Raw genomic sequence first — 20983 nt, 5'->3', positions numbered from 1 at the left:
AACGGGGGGTGTCTCGGGGTAACGCGGTAGCCCGGGGTGGGGGGCAAGAAACGGCCTTCTGTGCCATTCTGGGGACATGCTTAGATGTCACATCTCGTCACGCTTCGGTTCTTTGCGAGGATGCGTTACTTATTTTGATAAAAAAATTCAATTCTATTCCAATAGTAAAACTCCATCGCCTAATTTCTTTAAGCAGTGTTTGTGTTGGCAGTTGTGTTATGATGCGACGGGCTTGAGTCTATCACAGGCCAGGCCACTGTTTCCTTCAATGCCTTTAATAATGTCCTTCTTCAAGTGCATTGTCTGGCTTTCTATTGCCATTGTGGGCTTGAGGGTATCACGAGTTTCGAGTGATTGTACGCTTATTCCAAGCTTGCTGTATCTATGTGTGCCTGTTGCCCCCTTTATCTCGATAATACCTTATAATTTGTAATCCCATTTCCATTTCGCTCCAAGTATTGTCACGTTGAAGGGCTCGGATGTAAAAATGATAAATCAGATGTATTGACAGACAGATTCTCTTTATACCCTCTTGACGCTCGAGAACTCACACCTCTGTTGGGACTTTAAGGTGAAGAGCTCAGCGCCTCTTTGAAATTTTCCAAGCGAGAGTGTTCAACAAAAGCTTACACTCCTTTTAGAATTTTATGGTAGAAGCTACGCGAGTCTTTTCAACCTTCTTTCTTCGAGAGTGAGAAAGGGGAGAGTATCGCGTCATATTGTAACCTTGTAATCATTTTTTCCTAAGGTCGCGGCCCGCTGCATAAATGTTTGTGAATATTCCGAGATTAGCTGAAACCGAACCTCGCATCGGACACGTTGTTTCAGTTCAAGGCGTCAAGTTTCTCTCACACTCAGTGAGCTGTTCCTACATCCTACACCGCAGTAAACGCGTTAACAACACTCCTCCCGGCGACTGGACGAGTTAAGAAAACGGACATTCTTCTAAAAACCACTGAACTCATTAACCCCAAGTATAAACTCCGTTTGATGTAAACTTATGTCTTCCAAGGAAGAATTCTCTCCAAATGTTCTGTTTCTTTGTGGACCTCTCGGGGCTTTCAATATGAGCTTCCCTCTGGGTGGTATGGTTGGTAGATTGGTAGAGCCGAGGTTCTTCAGCATAACCTATACCAGGCTTTGTTTTGGTACAAAGACACGCATACTACTGTTGTACAGAGAAATATCAGCGCGGAAATTACATCAAATTTTATGATGGTGATTCTGCTGTAAGATACGTTTTATTGTCTCCCTTGTATTGTTTATTTTCCGTTACAATGCCTGTAGCTATGAAGGCACATACCCACTTTGTATAGTCTGCAGGGGGATATCAAAGTGTCTGTATGCGAGTTCAACAGAAGGAGCCCTCTGCTCAGTTGTACAATAGAATGTAGGTCTAATGCATGAAAAACTGAGATCAAAGAAAACAGCTCTTTGACAAGTTATTGCAAGACAGAACCCTGAACGAAGTAGGAAACCAGTGTTTTAGACTCCACACATTTTTAAATTTCATATTTACACCCCGCATAGTCTGACGATTTGGGTGGGCTAAGTCAAACATGTTTTTATACATAACAATAGATCAGGCTTAAATTAGATGTTCTACTACTTTGTGTCTGTCTGGTTTAAGAAATTAGACGTTTAGACTCGCCAAGCTGCTGCTAAAACCTGGATACCAGTATAGTTGATATTTGTTATTTTTAGTCTATTTTCAAGTTTATTTTTGAATTGGTCTGTTTTATATCTGTTTCTGAAAAATATTGGTGGCGCAAAAATATAACTTACTCGTGGAAATGTTTTCAGTTTCTCGTGGAACTTTGTTTTAGTTCCCAGAACAAATAACCATTAAACAACTGTCAATGATTTCGAGCATTGGAGTTTTATGTGTTACCCGTGTTTGAACATATGTATTACAATGGTGTGTACGTGTGAACATTAGTGTTGTGTTGAAGTATAAGGTTTACAATGATTCAACACGTAATATAAATCAGACTACAATACAGTATATAGTAGGAGGTGGGGAAGCTGTAGTAGAGGCTCTTCGTGGTTGGATCTCGACTTGATTACCGAACAACGGAGAATCAAAAGCGCTTGAGTTGATTTCCAATTCCAAGACTTCCTTTCTAGCGAGCAGTGGCGGCCTGTGTTTGAGCTTTCTAGCAAGATTGTTTAATTTCATCGCCCCAGGCGTGATGTATGAAGAGGGAAGGCGATATGTTTTTCGAATCAAAGGAAATGGGGAAAATTCGGTCCTATTTATGGTACGGGCGATGTGTATGACAGTCATTTCCTTTAGAGCCGCGCAAGAGATGCCATACATATCGACTCCATTGCGCGGACGCGCCAATTCGGAATCCGCACGTTCGTCTCCGTTGGCGGACTGGACGCGAGCAGGCTGGGATCGTGGCTCATCGTTGGCCAATAGACTTTGAAAAACGATCCGAAAAACAGGACAGAGACTTTATTTGCGTTAATTACTGTCAAACGTTTTGTGTGAGGCGTGCTAACAGACTTGAGTTAACGGTCTGGCACGCACCAGTAGCCCCTAGTTTCACGAGTGCTGTTAATTGCCACTATTAATCACCAATGGTTCGATAAGGTCGCCAATTAGAGAACAAAAATCGCACTACTTTCACTTGCGGTGTGTTCTTCTTTCGATTAGGTCAAGTATTCTCAATTTACGGACGTATGCCAGCAGATTAGTGTAAACTCCCCGTCACCATTAATCTGTCCTCTCCCCGACTCTTCCCCTAAACACGCTGAGAGATTAAATGAATCTCTGACAACAACCCTAAAGATACGGGAAGGAAACCGCCATTACGATAATTTGTCTTTTCGTCCGATTCTCTGGCAGGATAATGGTGCCATTAACTCTGCAAGGATCTGTTGGTCTGGAGAGGATGCAGACCCTTGTCTGAATGAAACTGTTAAAAGATCATCGGGTTTACAGTTAAGGCAGAGCGATGTGTTTCTAAAATATTGTAGATAGCCTATTCTTAACACGCATTGTGCTGCATATAGTTAAGTAATTTCGTGAGGTTAATATGTAACGCTACCTTGAATGGGGTGAGTGAGTGAGTTTAGTTTTACGTCGCTTGTAGCAATATTCCAGCAATATCACGGCGGGGGACACCAGAAATGGGCTTCACACATGTTACCTTGAATGGATGAAGTAATGTTTCGTCGGTGTGTCTTGAACGAAAACATGTTTTCTGAAATTAAGTTTACATCAAGGACGTGTATCAGAAATATACGCAAGAAACGCCATTTCCATTACCACAAGAAATCTCGAAGTTCCTTGTTCGAATCTGACTCTATCAAGAGAATATGTTTCTGAATGTCTATCAAATGGTAATGATACCACGTGTTCGCGAAACGGTCAGCGTATCCTTCCGCATCGTTGGCTCCCGACACACATGCACAGGCTTGTCAAGTATTCGTTCTGAATAAGGACGGAAGCATATGGAACGATCAAAGGTAAAAGTTTAAAACTCGCGATGTAGGATATGAACCTGCACCTTTAACGTGAGAATGCTTGAAAGATATGGGCTATATCAAACTTTATAACAAAAAATATTCATCTGGTCGACGAAGAATGCCACTAAACTTGGGCTATTTTAGTAGATATATGTCGTGAAAAAACTAAAATGTCGCAACGTCTCGTCACGAGGCGAGATGTTACGAAATGGGGCATAAACATGTCACTGTTTGGAAATTAAACATACTTCATGATGACAGGGCAATAGAAGTGAAGATTGTTGAGGCGACTATTCCCACACTCGATAAGTGTTCATAGTACAACGAAGCGGAGGAATTAGACACAGTGTGCATTTGTGGAAAGTAAGATATAAATAACCGTCTCAAGTTAAATCGGGGGAAATGGCAGATAGGCGATAGGCAAGATATCCTTAAGCCTTGTTGCAGGATCCGCCAGTAACAGGTTTATCTCACACTGTAAACAAATGCTGGCGATGGTCCGAGCCAAGCTTTCATGTCATCCAAGTTAAAAATCATAAATATGAGAGTTTTGGCGTATAACACCATTGGTACGTAGTCTTGATGGAATCGCGGACCGATATCTCAGTGATACGGCCAAAGATAGTGCGGGTACCGCTGTTTGCCGTCCCATTACTGCTGCCCTCAGCGCGGAGAGATACGTAAATCTGACTCGCGGAGGGTCCCATGGGAATAAGCGTATCTTGGTTCCATAGAGGCTATCTCAGTGCGAATATCATAGAACGAAACAATAATCTCTTGTTCTTTCACGCCATGTGGCACGAAAAGGATATTTATGAGAGATAAGGGTCGAGTTGAATTTCAGCGAAGCTCGAATTTAACACACAAGTGTGATCTATGCTTCGACACATTGACTAAGACAAAGGCTGGGGTACTAAAGCATACCCCTGACAACGTCCCCCCTTCACACGCTGATCCCCTTTGTCCCCTTATTAAGTATCCCCCTTCCCCCTTCATTATCGGAGGAAGCTATAATGACCGCATACTCCCTATCGCTTTAAACGCTGGGCGAATTACATAGTGGACAAATTGTTCTTCAATGGATCGTGTAAATGACGGAAGCATTAAATCACCGCGGGTGAAAGCGAAGGGGTGTGGAAACGCCGTACTCTTCTCGTATTCTGGTAGATTTTTCACACACACTTAACCGAGGCTATTCATTCCGACGCGAGCTGATTGTTCTCTTATCCTAAATGTTCCTCGAGTAGGGAAATGTTGACGCTAATTTTGCATTTATTTTGTACATTAATCTTCAATAAACCACAAAAGTTGAATCTATATATGTATTTGTACACTATAACTAAACAAGAGAACGACCATAGGTATAGAACACACATTAACAAATAAGTATTGTTTTACGACACCCCTGGCAATATCCAAGAAACAATACCCCTCCCACAAATTAACAAGCGTCCATCAAAGCAAAAAAATCCCATTTGAGACCTATATATTAAAGGACGGTAATGTTACTAAAAACACACCGTGATGAGCGTGCATTGATGTGTGGAAAAGCGCTATACAAATGGAACTATTATTATTATTATTATGAGTTTGATATGTTTTGGTGTATGCACAATCTCATAATCATTAACACAATCCCATACAAGAGTACATTTTTCGTTGCTTAAAATCAACTGTAATGAAGAAGGTATTTGTGCAGGGCAGGTATATCCGTATATGAAGCAAGTTACAGGTGCCCCCACGTGTTGGCCGAACCGTTCACTGCGGGCGATATGCAGGATAAGTAAATACACGTCGCGGCACCCCGACGTGACAGGTCAATCGGTTTACTCCGTGACATAGAACGTGACCCCTGACCTTCAAACTATGTCCTCTGTTGACACAAACCGACATACGTACACGAGTTCTGTACAAATACGGATGTTGTTTGCGTATTGTACGCATGTACCGTTTGCTATCGATTTCCTTTAATTCAACCAGAAACACACGGAAGAAGTCGCTCTAATACATTGTGTGTCTCTCTCTTGTCACAATTTGTATTTGAAACTTATTATTTAGAATTAGAAAGAAATTACTTCCAAATATAAAGCTGAAATATATATTATAATTTTAATGACAAAGGATGCTGATGCTACCTTGGCTGAGGTGCTGTCTTCAAATTAACAAACACAGTTGAACAACCAACATACTTTAGTACCTTTAAGAAATACATTTTAGACTGAATGCTCTCATCCGTGTTGAACAGGCTCCATGCATACAGTCCCTGCAACTATATAAAAATACATTGTATTATTTTCTTAGAATTACATGCCCCACCAGGTATGTTGTAGTATGCATTTAAACATTATACAGGCTCGTCTGTTCTCCTAAGCGTGTAAAATATAAATAATAACATAAAATGATATCAAAGCGTTAGTTTTCCCTAATTAACTTATCTAGGCTTTGATCAGCTGTTTTATGATCGCCAGATCTGTTCTTTCGGGTGAAGAGTAACATCAGCATACACGTATACTCGGAGTTCAAACAAGTTTATGATGTCTTTGAATAACATCGCCAGTGCATGCGCACCCAAGCATGCATGCAGTCTGTTGCAATAGTTGCACTGTAAGGCAACCTGGCCAACCTTTCGGACAAAGATCATCGATGGTAAAACTCACCTGACGGACAGTTTGAGACTCGTGGACTGTGATATTCTTATCAGTGAATAATTGTAAATTTTCAATAAATCATAAATATGACTGGTTAATATATTATTATCAGGTAGAGAAAGTAATGCCACGCTTCAATGTTTGCCAGGTTATTACATTTGAAAGTCAGTATGGAAGGAAATTGATGACGATGATAAAGATTCATCTGTTATAGTATCAGCTGATACAAACTTTTTAAAATCAAATTCGACACAAACAGTGCATTTTAAGGGATAGCGAAACCAATTCTCTTCTTAAAATCAATAATATGGTATCAAATATGCTAGAATTGTGTTTCTTTTGTGAAAAAACGTGAGAAGGTTGTGCTTGTTTCGGCTATCGAGTGGCCATGTTAAGATCGATCTGGAGAGTTTACTCCCAGTCGCACACTGTAAAACACACCTGTTGTAATCTCGGATTCAAAAGCTCAACTCAAAAACTCCAGTGAGAGCATGCACTTCTGTTTCCTCCCTAACGATTACCCCCAATGCAAGTTCAATTTTCAAGTGACTTGATCCGACTTGACGAAGGCTCAACAATCTAAGAAGAGGCTTTGTGTGAATGTCGAAAATCACGTGACTCCTTCACGTGCATTGATTTGCGCATGCGCGTTTATTTCGGACATCGATTCTGGCGCTGACGGTGTCAAACTTTAATTGATTTGAATTGGAAGTTTTCGAATTCCGATTGGAGCCCTCCAGAGCGAAGTGAACAGTGTTCCTTAAGATTTGGTTTGTTTACATCGCTGTCCCCCACTAATCACACGTCCTTTCATCCTGATGATATTTTCGAACGACAATATATTATCGATATTGGTTTTTGCTAAATGAATATACCCTCACTAATGAAGGTCCTAGAGTATAAAGGTCATTAAATCACATTCGGGAAGTCCAGTGTTCAGTGTGATACGATACATCTTATAACTAGATGTCAAGTCTTGGAGATTCAAACGCATGACTATTAACGTACATTATTAATGTAGCGAAGTAACCGCGGGTTGAATAAACGATATGATTTCTATTATTCTCCCAGCACCCGTCGTACGGGGTTACCTCAGGATCAGACGAGGTGTGGCGATCGTTTGTTTATTGCTTGTACAGCCAATTCCATTTCTTTAAATATTGAGTAGAAGTTTATTGTATTCATTGCAGAATAGGTTTTCGGGGAATAGTGATTTTTTAAATTATTCACTACGATTCTTTTGTTTGATTAAATGTGAAAGTGTTTTGAATGTCAATCTGACGGTAGCGTTCACGGACATGTCTGATTACGTCTATTGTGTTTAAAATACTTTGGCAGATTTATTAATCGTTTACGAAGTTCTCGCTGACGTTTTTAATGATGCCAGAGCCTAATGAAATATTTCCTTTAAAATAGACCACATCCGTTTTATAATTTCATGAACTATTTCTATGTAGAATATGTATTATAGAAACACTTCTGAATGCAAGTGAACCGTTTCACACAATGATTCCGGAAACACAATCCATGCACCCGTGAAAGCCAGCCAGTCCACGAAACAGTAAATCAGTTTTGACACGCCTGAATTCTGCCAGCATGGACCCAATACCTTCATTCGACACGCCGAACTTGTTTTCGACATCTAGACCCATTTACGGCATGCGTACGACTGCGCGAAGGCTCCACACACCACATGGGTACCTGCAGAAACAAACAGATACATTTAGTTTGCCAGGTAGACCAGCACGGGGAAATGTTTGCGTTATAAATCACACCTAGGTTTCCGAACGACCCGGAACGGCGATCGAAACACTGTGTATTCCGGTCATGGTTCCTTGAAGTCCTTTTCAGAATGTGTGCGAATATTTCTGTGTTTTTCTACGGCAAGATTCCCAACACTGGATGGGCATGCGCGAGTTTGCACTCCAACCAACGTCAACGTAACTTCACGCCTTGCACGTGCGTTACGCGCAGTCCGTGCCGAATCCCGTGCATGAGGCAAATGTGACATATGGACCCAAGGGCTGTTGTATATATCCTATCAAATTGCCCCTGGTCATTGTCTAACACCCCAGGCCCACAAGTCTCGTTCTTGCTTCAAAGCCCCCAACACTAACACACGCTTCAACATTTTTAAACAGAGATTGGTTTCTGTAAACCTTTCCTTCTGCAAAGCGGAAACGTGTTATAATCCAGCCAGCCCCGTGGTCACAGCTGTGGGAGAGCTTCGGTCTCTTCCAACGCTTGTGCATGACTTGATGAAAAGGGAAAGAGGCCTACAGTCGATGCGATTCGCTCTCAGCGTTCCATCTTTTGTCGCAGGTATTCGGCGTTACAGAATCGTTTAACGGATTCGCAACCTTGTACGAAATAGAGATGTTCAATGTTGGGTGTCCCTTACTCTACCAGGGGTATTAAAATACCAGCAACACTCCGTTGGTTGACAGTTCGAGAGGGTGTTGGGTAGCCCCACACCTTGTCACTGTTGCAACTGGTGTCTTGAGCAAGGGATCTTCCTTTCAAGCATTCAGCTTTTTAAGAAGAGAATTTGAAATATGTTTCTTCCAAGCACGAACCGGTTGTAGTGACGTCGTATTAGGATGCCACGGTCGTGTATGCGAAGTGTTTGTAATAACAGTGGCCGACGTTCAAATATGTCAGTTGTCATCATGCAGAGTCCCTCGTAACATCGTATGTTTTCAGTAATTGTGAATATTAGATTGGTAGGAATATAGATATGGAACTGGGTGCCGTTGTACAAAGCGATCTCGGCGCTAAGGTGACTCCAGACTATCATACCCTATAGACTTAACGTAGTTTTAGCGCTAAGGTTGTTTTGTACAACGGCACCTTGATCTGTCACAAGCTATATGTAAGGTCACAGTGTTTGGTTGGGGCTGCAATCTGGCTTCGAGTTCCAGGTGGTTGTCTAACAGTGTGAGTCTCCAGTGTGGAGGGGTCGGTCTGGTAACAGTTACTCAACAATGACCGGGACTATGGACTTCTCCGACCCTGTCCTACTGGCGCACGTCACATGGGGATCCTCCACTTCATGACTGTATTGTTAGCCGAGATTGTCATTGAGAGAGCGCTGTGTGTTTGCTAATGAAAGGACAATGTCTGTCTGTTGCCTTGTAAGCGGGACGGACGAATCTGACTGTTGGAACCACCCAGCGAAAAATCGAATTATTCCCCTCGAGACAACGGTCATACTATTGTCGCCATGGCAACTCTGAAACGAATGACACCCCTTGGACCGGACAGTCTGTCATGGAAAAGTAGCTGACGTTCTATGTCGAAATTGCTATTTTGAAAAAAAAATATTTCCTAATGTTTTGCCCTCAAGAAATAAGAACTTTGGTTATCTTAGACGTCGTTGGGAAATATCACGTTTTATTACTGACCAGTTTCGATACAAATATTAAAGAAATAGTCGAGTTCCTGGCTGCTTTGCTTCAGTCGGAAGCGCATTTCCAGCCCAATACTTCAGCGTTGACACAGATTCGAAAATAATGACTCGTTTTAAACAGCGAATCACGAACAGTTGAGTTATCCCCCCTTTCCAGAGAATTGTAGAGATTCGATTAGATTCTTCCCTGCGGCGTTCGAGCCGAGTTGACGTGAGACTGTCGGTCTCGTACGGGTTCGATCCCCACATGCCCTTGGGAGGGAAATCGCATTTTAGTGTCTTCTCTCTGATCGCGCTGGTCACCGCTAGAGGGGTTTCTTTCAAATAGTCGTGTTTTTTCTTCTGTAGAGAAACAAGAATTGACGTTGTTGACCTTTTGGCCTTCAAATAAATCAATGTTTTCTCTTTTGAGTCGAGAGTTTGAAGGGCTGGCACGGGATAAGGTAAAATATTGATGGAACTGAACCTATTCAAGAGATTTCATTAAAGTGGCAAGATCAGCCTGAGCGGAGGAAACTATAATTAATGCAATATAAATGCAATTAGAAAAATATACATTTTTTCGGCTTCAGTTGAACTTGGTGTCATAGGAATGAGAAGAATGCATCATCATGTAAATTTCACTGACTTTGAAATATTTTCCTGAATAATATTTCCTGGTTCTTCTGTTATTCCATCACAGTCACTGTTCTCCAATCGTCATATCGCATGATGAAAGACAGAAAGTCCATCGGAGCATATCTGCTTGTAGGCGGCCGCCATCTTTGTTTTTCAAATTGCCTCAGTTCGATGTCGCCTTAAATTCTCTTGAGGGGTCATTGAACAAAAATATTTTTTGGAAAATGTGTTAGAACACGATTCCCGTGGCTGCCTCCCGGACAAAGGCTAGATACAGGATCCATCATCGGCTATGCAACATGAGACTTGAGCGTGCCGAACAGACGACATCTTTGACCTTTCCCGCCATTTCTTGCTCTCTCCCATCCACTAACGGCCTGTTTACAAGACCGTGTCTTATTCGGTTTCCAGATCCGGTTGTGACTTGCCATCATGTCAGTTACCATTGTTTTCCGTATTAATCATGATATTTTCATTGCTAAGGTTTCTGATGACCATCTTGCAGCGTGGCCAAATGTGAAAATTATTCATATATTTTGAAATAATACCATGTCTCTCTACTTTATCAACGGATGACCTTAACGAGTGGTTGTCAGATGTTAGCGAATTGTTCACCACATTATTTCCAGTATAAATGACGTTGTACTTGATGTCAATTTTATTTATAACTCAAACACGAGAATTGGATTTGAAGCGGTCGAGACCCTAAAAACGTCCGCATTAGTATCTTTTTCTCTGATTTTCTAACAGCAATTATCCTGGTTTCGAATAGGTGAAGTTTAGTAATGTCCAAAGACTGTTTTAAATTGAGATGCCGCCAAGGTGTCTTAAAACCTTAAAGCTCTTTCCTTTTCTATTTTCGTTTTAACACTTCTTAAAGAGCAGAGGCTCATTTGCATATTTCCAATCAGAACGTTGTTTGAAGTGGTGATGGAGTATTGATTGGCTGGACCGGACGAGTGTTACCTAATGCACAATCGAACGGACTGCCTATGTTTTCTGAGTAGAACAGTGTGTCAGTCTCTTTAAGGCAATTCGCAATTAAAAAGCAGTTGATTTCTCTTGTGTGGTAAAATTACCAACACAGAACTACTTAGGCGGAGGGTTTTCCGGCGTAGAGGAGTAAATCGCCATACGCGTGCGCATTTGTCTATCAATTACAGCCATTCCCCTTTGAAAGGCGACGACAGAACCTCTATAATAGAATTGCCGTTCGTCAACAAACTACAAACACGTAGGTAACAGAATTGGCAAGTTTGAAGCGTAATGGCCGGCTGATTTGGTTTCCAGGCATAACATTGCCACAACGTTTGCCGACGGTTCGGCCAGAGCCGCGAGATCGTTAATAAATGGTTTTCTAACGCTACTGGTCCCACTCGCGTGGAAGCTGAGACCGCGCGGTTTGGTCCCCAGGGTCTCTAGTTCTCATTTCAGCAGTAACTGAAGCATTTAGGACACTTAATTCCCAGCATCTGAGTCCGCTTGCTCGACGCCGGCGAGCGTCTGTCGTACTGAATATGAATGTGTCTTAAGCTGGTGTTTGTGAGCGGGACCGTGATCCGTCAAGGCAGTTAGTTAATCCTCAAGATCTAAGACGGGAGGGGGAAGGGAAATTTTTGCATTTCCCCTAAGATCGCCACTTGAATATTCCGTGTATGATAACTGCAATGTCTGGCCCGTGACGTAAGCGTTCTCCGACCGTGTAAAAATAAATAAAAGGGGTAAAAAAAATCAACTGAGCTCCATACTTTAAAGAACGCTTTCGTTTTGAGTAATTTGATATCTTGATTTAGCTAGCCATAACATTAAACATCAGCTTACCAGCGGAACAAAAAACGTCAACATTGACCCATTTAGTCGAAGTAGGTCACGGCGGAACAACGTCAAGAGGCTTGACTATTTCCCAATATTGCTGCAGAGACATGTGTACAAATCCCATGTGAACACTTTGCCATGTGAAACAGGGTCAGCTTTCTCTTTGAAGCGTCACACATCTTCAGATACTTTCATTCTTCCGCTGGAACTACTTTGCCCCTTGTTCTCGGGATTTCCTCACCTTTTCAACTCGAACGCTCCCTCCTGCTCCCCCTCCTCATGCTCTGTCACCGCTCACACGGTGTTATCGCCAGATATATTCCTTCCATCTTTGATCTCAGCCCCCCTCAAAGAGAAGGGCCTAGAATCATGGGTCTCCCACTTGTCTTTGTTTTGTAATCCTACGCCGAGCGTTGCTAGCCCTTCACGCATGCAATACTTCTCCTAGCCACGGCTGCAAGATGCGAATAAGGTTTCACCTTTTGGGATACGAAACCATAACATAAATACAGGGGTGGAGATGTTTCGTCGGTAGAGGCACTCCTTGGCATCACGTCGAGATGTTTACAGCCAACTGGAATGTTTTAACGAACAAGGAGTACGTGTGGAAACGGGGTCTTTCAAATTTAGATTAATAATAAATTTTGTTAATTCTGTTTGAGATGGAAACTGAGAATTAAACAGTGTGGAGTTATTTTCATAAAATGTGCATTTACTATATATGATAATTTTATTGCTGTTTTACACATCGGCTGTGTACGTTCAGTCAAACATTAAAGCATTAAACGTGTCAGGTAACGAATATGATATCTCGAATAGAAGTTGAATCTTTTATAAATTTTGAGAATGGTACGCAGGCAGAAATAAAATTAAAGAGGGCATGTTGGATACTGTCATATAGAGTGTAACAAGTTACAATTCTGTAAAGAATATAACAGAAAGATCCAACCCACATCTATTGCCAAACCATGCACAGAAAATCTTGCCCACTGAGCTTGGGTCTTTTGGCACATTGAGAAACCCCATCCCTCCCCCCAGTGTCTCCCCAGGGGCCATTGTGGATCCCGACAGGGGCTGAGGGATGCGAACACTGGGGTAAAACGACCCCGAAAACCGAGCCAGAGTGCCACACACGATCTCCGCAAATAATGTACCTTCACATCCCAAATTAAACAACTGGATCTTGAGTTCGGCTACTCCAAGCCGAGAACATTGACGGTGGTAACGGGCTATCTTTGTTATGTGTCGTTTTCAATTTGAAGCTTTGATGTACAAAGAGGAAGCGAGATGGTTCTCTTCATCACGGGGGTACATTCAAAGACCCCCTCCTGCTGTAGCAGCAGACAGGCCTCCCTCACAGCGGCCCCATCGCCACCTACCGTGGGGAGTGTATCTACCGTCACTCACAGGGGTGGATCGCGCCGCGGTTCTAATCCACCTTGTTTAATATGATCAACTCCGCCATATATAATTGGATTTTAATGAATTTCACAAGGGTATAAATACCTTTTGTGCACAATCTTCTTAAGTGTCGAAAACAGAAAAACTCCACGCCAGTGACAACAAAGTGAAAGTTATTGGCACATCCTATGTGTTAATTCTGTAGCTTGGATTCATTTCTTGAAAATATGCAATTGTTGTTTCTAACCCTGCCAAACAGCGTTATTACTGTTAACACTGAATTCTTGTCACGAATTATCATCAGCGACGAGCTTAATCATTATCATATTTAGATATACTCCGAATATTTCGTTTAAAAATTTATTAGAAATGCGTTAGTCATATGACAGTTATACCATTCCCGTGTTAAACAGTATATTGTCATATCGGCTCTGTTATCAACCAACCAATAGGTGGTATATATCAATGTCCTAGTGTTGCCCTATAGTTCATGCTCCAACCTCTGTGTTAAATCTGTATTGATATCAGTGTTAAACCCCATTTCACAGTGTATTGATATTCGATATAATCATGCTGTTGTCCCGATATTTGTTTAAAACAACTAAAACGTATCCCCTATTAAATGCAGAGGGTGTTATTTGCTAGCGGGACATTAGCACTCCGGGACTGTGTAGATCAAAGCAATCGTTCATGACCAGCTCATGGTGTTAAAAGGCCTTCAATACGATTTAGGATTCTTAAACCAACGTTTATCGTTGGATGCTGCTACCCTACTGCTAGTTTAAGCCTATCCCGGGAGGGGGGACACGCAGTGGGATGCTGTACGGGGGGTGAGCGCTAATTTTACTGATTAGCTGTTTAATATTTTGCCAAGCGCTGCAACTGTCGCCTACTGTAGGCCTGATTTAAGACAAGGGCCAGCAAAAGGGGTTCGTAGTGGGTAGCTCGCTGAACAAATACCCCCAAGGCATTGCCAGGCAGAAATAATTCCGCGGTGGAGCCATTCTATAACCTCAACTCACACAAGCACTAGCGGAGGTTTGTTCTTGTAGAGACGCCCTAGGGAACGTTCCGTGGTGTAGGGAGACCCTTTCCCCCTTTTTCTTCAACTGTAGAAAGCTGAGCGAGCAACAATGGTAGTGGCACGACAATCGCGTGTTTGGTTCAAGGCCTAAGCCAATTCAGCTGCTCTCTCTCGCAGAGAGAATCGCAAGGAAATTCTATCTGAGAAACTGCGACAATAGGCGGAGAGAGTGTAAATATGTTATTCTTGGGATTAGCGTTGTGGAAACAGGTCTCGGCTATGAAACGGAGCCAACATGGCCCCTAGGAAAGTGCTGGTCAGTGTTGCATGTTGGTAACTCGAGATGACTGCAAAGAAAAGGCAAATTTGTATTGTGAATTGATGTCCTCGTCAGGAGCCCATTCCGCACGTGACGGCGTTGCATGACACTTTAAAGATCCAGTTGGTAGCCTGTCGTGGGAGGGGAACTCAATAATTGATCGGGAATTGCTGGATAACTGTCTTTATACAAATAGACACCAATAGCTGCTCCGATAAACCCCTTCCTCTCATCCTTAGAAAGGCTTTTGTCTAAGAATCACTTTTATTTGATATTTAAACCTTCCTTCATTACACGGTCAGGTGGGCATCTATGCCAACATGGCACGGTAATACCCGGTTATGGCATACAGGGTTCGTAAACATAGGGAAACTAATTTCCTCTCCCATAAACATTCAATTCAGAGGTATTACAAAAGATTTGGAATCACTGATGCTTCGTGAGCAGACTCGACAGATCCCGGGTACTGGGTCTAGATCAGATATGTTTTGCTTCATCATTGGTCCATTCTGTAGTCATCTCTAATTGTGGACTTCGGTAAGGTCCTGATTGAGGATGGTCTGAACGGGAAGTCAACTGTTTTGTAGCGGGCAATTCAGCAGTTTAACTGTTGAAAGGACCTGTAATTGGCAGTGGTTGTGTGTGAAAGGGCCGGCCTAGATGACACCGGGTAACGGTGTAATGATAGACTTTGGATATTACAATCACCGTTAAACTGTCTCCTCTGGTCTCTTCCCCGTGATAAGCCTGTGAGTCCTGTCTCAGTTTCGTGGTCGTGTTGGCTGGGGACACCTACAGTCGGGGAGACACCAGACAACCTGACTCTGCTGCAACATATTGGGTAACTGCGATGCTTCTACTTGGTCGGACTGTAATTACATTGGGAGAACATTCCTTAACCAAACCGTGAAGTCTGCGCCTGCCCTTTACGTGTAATTAGGAGTCGGTTCATCTTGCACAGTTCCAGAGAGGCAATTTGGCGAACCAGCAGGCTGACGTGTTCTTGTCCCAAGGGTGGAATGAGAGATGGGAAAATTACCCCGAAATTTTCAGTTATCTTGGAATCGGGACATATATCCTCGGATCTATATCCTCGTGTTATAACACATACGCTTGGAGGACAGAGACTATGAAACCCGTACAATCTGAACTACTTGGGTCAGGGGTGTTCTTCTGATTTGGTAGTAGCATTGACGGTCAGCGATAAGAACACTGCCGGGTTCTTTGTCAATGATTCTTTTCTGTTCAGTGTCTTGGGGTGGACGGACAATTGTTGAGGTGCAGAAGTATGGTCAAGATCGGGTGAGAGGGAAAGGGGTGTGGACAAGTAGATGTGGAGGGGGACACGGTGTGTCGAGGAGGGGACGAGAGGGTAGAGCGAGAAAGGAACGGGGGGTCGAAAGATAATAATAGTGGAAAAAAGATGTGAGAATATCAGCTTCCATTGTTACCAAGTTGATATTCGAACAAACGGGCCGGGGATGCCGACACGATTATGGTCAATTGATGTGAGAAGTTTTATAGATGCATTGTCAAGACTTTTATGGACATTTAGATCAAATAGCTTTGGAATAGGTCTTTATATTATATTATTCACAAACGATCATTCATGCTCCGTGTGTCTCCCCAAGCGTGAGACTGGGCAAGTGATCCAGCTCTCGCCAATATACTACACTCACGGATCAGCGTAATCTAGTGATCAGTAATTAAAAAATTCGCTTTGAAAGGTCTACTATGTGTACATGCGGAATGTCGACGAAATGTATTTGGCAGAGTTTTTAATTATTAAAAATTAAACGTTAGAAGAGTGCAGTTAAGGCTGTTTCTGAGGCTTAAAGGTTTGACACTTTGGGTTTGAGAAAACGCTAAACCGAAATAGTTTTGACATTAAATATGTAAAATCCTTAACGTTTGAGACAACAAAAGGAGATAATTAGTCTTCTAAGTACATGTTCAAGAACTGACGTACCTGCACGGATTTATGACACCGGTACCGAGTTTTCGTAAAATGATTTGAACATTTGACATAAGGAACAATGAATCAGCTATATGCCGAGTCCCATCCCATCTGTTTGACGCCATTAAAACACCTGTTGCTACACGGGTAAATTCATGTCAAGAAGGCGATTGCGTTTAATAATTAACTCTTTGCCTAAGAGGGCTCCTCCGCAGTTCTTCCCAGATAAAATTAACATGAGGTTTGGTATTACCCAATCCGGGGAGTCAATTTCAGTCGACTACAGCACCTGGCTGTTGCTTTGTCACGAGAGTTATGCGGTGCTCTGCTAGTTACACACCAATTACAACAACGTTTCCAAAGACTGTGACGTCGAGTGGACAGTCCTGAGTACCTGGATAACGCCACTACAGGGGCTTATTTTCTCAGGGATCATGCTGTTTTTCTTTAATTTTGTTTCATTTGTTTGACCGACTCTTCTTCTACCTAGACGCGGGTCGCATTTCTAGCGGGACCCAGCACGCCTCTGTCGATTTTACCCCTGCCCCGTCTCTCTCCATAGGTTCCTTAGATCAACATCAAAAATCAATTGTATTTGTTTTAGTAATTCGTTAAATCATATCTTCCTTGTGTAAATACATCTTGTTGATACATGAAACCGACATGGTTAGAGTCGCCAAGTATTATGGATTATGTACGGTTCGACGAAATGGACATCACGCATGGTTTTAATTTGTGTGGATTTCCTCCATGTGTGTTGTACATTTGTTTCTCTGTCATCCACATACAAAATATTATGACATTAACAAAATATGATTTTTAGCATTTCGAACAAGTATGGATTTTCTGACTTCATGTGTAGCACTTTCCGAGGCTGATTTAACCCACCAATCAAATTAAATGTATTTGTTTAGGGATATTGCGTTAACGATCTAAACGTTATATTATTCAGTCATGCAGAATTTTACTTACGCGTTCCTTGAATGCGTTTACATGATGGAAAATTATCATTGAGTAATTTTCATCGTAAAAAAATATATCAATACTTTAACCTTGCATAGTAATCATAACATTTTCATTTGTATTTTCGGAGGCATTAATAATATTCATTGAGAGATTTGCAATATTCCTTTATAAAAATCTGAATATGTATTTATATATACATAAATCTCAAATTAATATATGTGTTCTTTTATGAAAACTATAATTTCTCGGTAAGATACTAATGCATTTACATATACGTTTATATATATATGTATATATATTTTGAACTAAAGATCACATGTAGGTGTCTCTGTTAGAAGTAATATACATAGACAAAGAGACTAATTTGTTGTGGTTTTTTTCAGGTTTGGTTCCAGAACCGTCGGTCAAAGGAACGGCGCATGAAACAGTTGAGCGCCCTGGGTGCAAGGCGGCATTTCTTCCGTAACCCACGGCGGATGCGTCTACGTCCCGGCGAGGACATGGCAGACAGCCCGGATATGCTGGGGGCCCCGGGATTCGGCTACATGTCAGGTAGGCACCCAGCGGACCCTATGGATAATTACATGTACCTCGACCACCCCGAGTACGTCCAGCCCGACTTCGACCCCATGGAATACAGTCATAATGACTATAACGAATATTCCAACCATTCCGAAATGGTTTGGAATCAGGGGGGATTTGGGGGGTACGGTGGGTACCCGGATGAAACCTATGTGATGTGATGCGTGACTGCTGCATGGACTACCCGACTGGGACGCAGTTGTTTTTTCACATTGCATTTTTACCTGACATTCTGTGAAATGTTTACGTCGGAAGAAATTATCAGGATGGTGCCCAGTTTATGTTTTAGCATAATGTCTCAGTGCATATCTGTGTCCAACTTAACGTGCTGTACATATTACTTCTGTGTATTTATGAATTTGTCCATATGTTGTATATTGTGAAATGTTGCCGAGAACTATGGAAATATCGCTGACACAGGGGAACCTGTTGAAAACACTGATATTTGCGATATTGAAAAATTGCATATTGTGAAAGCTGTTGTTACCTACAAAAAATGGATTAACTCTGCATTGGCAATAAAAATATATATGAGGAATATATGACTATTGTTCACATTTATTTTAATTCTCTTGAGTTAAATTCACATAGACATTCACATGGATTTGAAAGGAGTTTCAGACTAACAGTACTATTGCAAATTTGTGAGCATTGTTGATGCGTTTTAAATAAATTCCATGGATCTCGAATTTGGGATATGTGATTACTGATACACTTCTGACAAAAAACCCAAACGATTACAACTTTTAAAACACGGAACGAAATATATTTTCGTTAAAAACGTGTTGATTTTAATGACCTTTTCCTGAAATGTCTTACATACGATATTTCGTTAAGAGAAACTGTTGTTTTGACGATACCAAGTATCAAGGTGTAACGTTCAAAATTACATCATAATTACATTATATAGGTATGGTCTTATTTACCACGGATTGGAAATACACAAGTTTATGTTCAATTGCTGCACCTGGTTGTCTACAAGCTGTATGGGGGATGGTTTGGGATTTTACATTGTTCTAATTTCAACGAAATTATTGAAATGTTTACGTAATGTCCCTACTAGTAAGCGGCTCGAGAGTATCTCGGGAGAATCAGCAAACATGTCGGCGGGATGTGTAACCGAAGCAGTCGGCTATGTAACAAGCAATGTTTATGACGGTATTATTCATATTTTGTGACTGTTTAAAATTTATTATCAGGGAATATGTTGAGAGGAGGGAATTAAACTGCACTTATCACAGGTTTTCTCCGGGGTGGGCTCCACGAACGATGCACCCCCAATTGAGCGGAAGTGGCTTCAAAGAAACTATTCAAAATAACACCCATTATAATTTCATTAACTTCTAATGAAAACTTTTAAGCCAAGTTTATTGCAAATGCAAAGTTTGTACCCTATCTTTTCCTTTTTTTGACGTGTGATTGGTCACGTGCGTCTTTCAGCCGACTTGGTTTTACTGCCGGATAAAAGGAGTTACTTCAGAATTGTTTTGATTGAAAATTTGCATATATCTGTCTTTTGATTTTTAAATATTTTTCCAAAATATTAATCAAGCTTGGCTGCATCTGTTCGATGGGGCAAATGACAAATTTATGATTCTTTAGAGAAAGTTTTGACTTTTCGTAGTAACTTATATCTTAGCATTCTCCTAAAATACATCAGAATGACAGAGCCATACACACTTATTTTTCGCGCAAAAGAGCGCAACAAAACCACATTTATCAATGCAAGACCGGGGCAGATGATACACGCAAAAATAACAATAATTAATAAGCAATATCAGCTGATCTGTCATGTATGACAGTTAATGTTAGCTCTGATTAATAAGTAACACCGTTGCTTAGTAACGAATTATTATTCGCTAAAGAAATATTTATTAGAAAAACACTGGATCTAGTCGCAATCACATGCTCTGTAACAGATGTACACAAACATTTTATTTCCAAACGTATAATTAATTATTCAGGTAACAATAGTGTACTTACGACTATAGGTCGAGTGGTTACGATAGCAACAATTAATTCATATTCTAGATTTAGAGACACGTGTGCTGTGCAGGAAAAGTACATCCTTCAAACTGAAACAAATAACGACTGCCGTCTTATATTCCAATTTTTCTTTTTCCCCCTTTTTATGAAACATTTACACTTTTAATTTCTAGGTAAAACATATAGGACAACACAATTCATTTGAGTAGAGCTCAAATTGCAACTAAATACATTCAAGGCCGATGCTTGTTCTCGTACAAGTGATATAGAGTAACTTACTGTTTTGAAGTAGTTTTCTCCTGGTCAGGACTATGGTTAGTGTCGAAGATTATGATTTTGTCTGACATATTATGACATTATATGCTAATGTCACTTTTACAAATCAAATATGCCTTTGCAAGCAATAAATACGTTTGATTAAAAATTCATGATAACCTTTCCAGATTGTTTTCTGTTTGTGGTGATGCCGTAAGCGATTTGTAAAAAAACAGAAGTTTTCCTAACGCCTAGCGGAAATGTGAATTATTAATACGTGTTGTGTAAAAACAACGCATTGCTGTAGAGAGATTCGGTCACTGACTGTAGTCGGTCCGCCCGACTGTGGTATGATAATTCTTATGTTATCATTTTATTTGTTTTTTTTACGGAAGTTATGTTTTTTTCAAACGTTTCTTCAATTTTTATTCTTTTAGAGAAACTTACAAAAAATATACCATTTCGAAATAAATACAAAATTCATGGTAAAGTATGGATTTTGACGTAATCCAGATTAACCAGCCCG

General features: G+C 41.2%; 1 protein-coding gene across 2 annotated transcripts in view; it reads left to right on the top strand.

Moving 5' to 3' along the window:
* Window positions 1-20983, top strand: part of LOC124266078 (LIM/homeobox protein Lhx1-like) — a 58406-nt gene that overhangs the window by 14838 nt on the left and 22585 nt on the right. For both annotated transcript variants that reach the window (XM_046700896.1, XM_046700897.1), the window contains exon 4: window positions 18018-18186. In XM_046700896.1, coding sequence (XP_046556852.1) covers window positions 18018-18186 — 169 coding nt within the window. The remainder of the gene's footprint in view (window positions 1-18017; window positions 18187-20983) is intronic.

This window comes from Haliotis rubra, unplaced genomic scaffold (genome assembly GCF_003918875.1).
Source record: "Haliotis rubra isolate DU_JTF1 unplaced genomic scaffold, ASM391887v1 Scf123, whole genome shotgun sequence".
In the NCBI taxonomy this organism is placed as follows: Eukaryota; Metazoa; Mollusca; class Gastropoda; order Lepetellida; family Haliotidae; genus Haliotis; species Haliotis rubra.
This window is presented reverse-complemented; position numbering and strand designations above follow the sequence as displayed.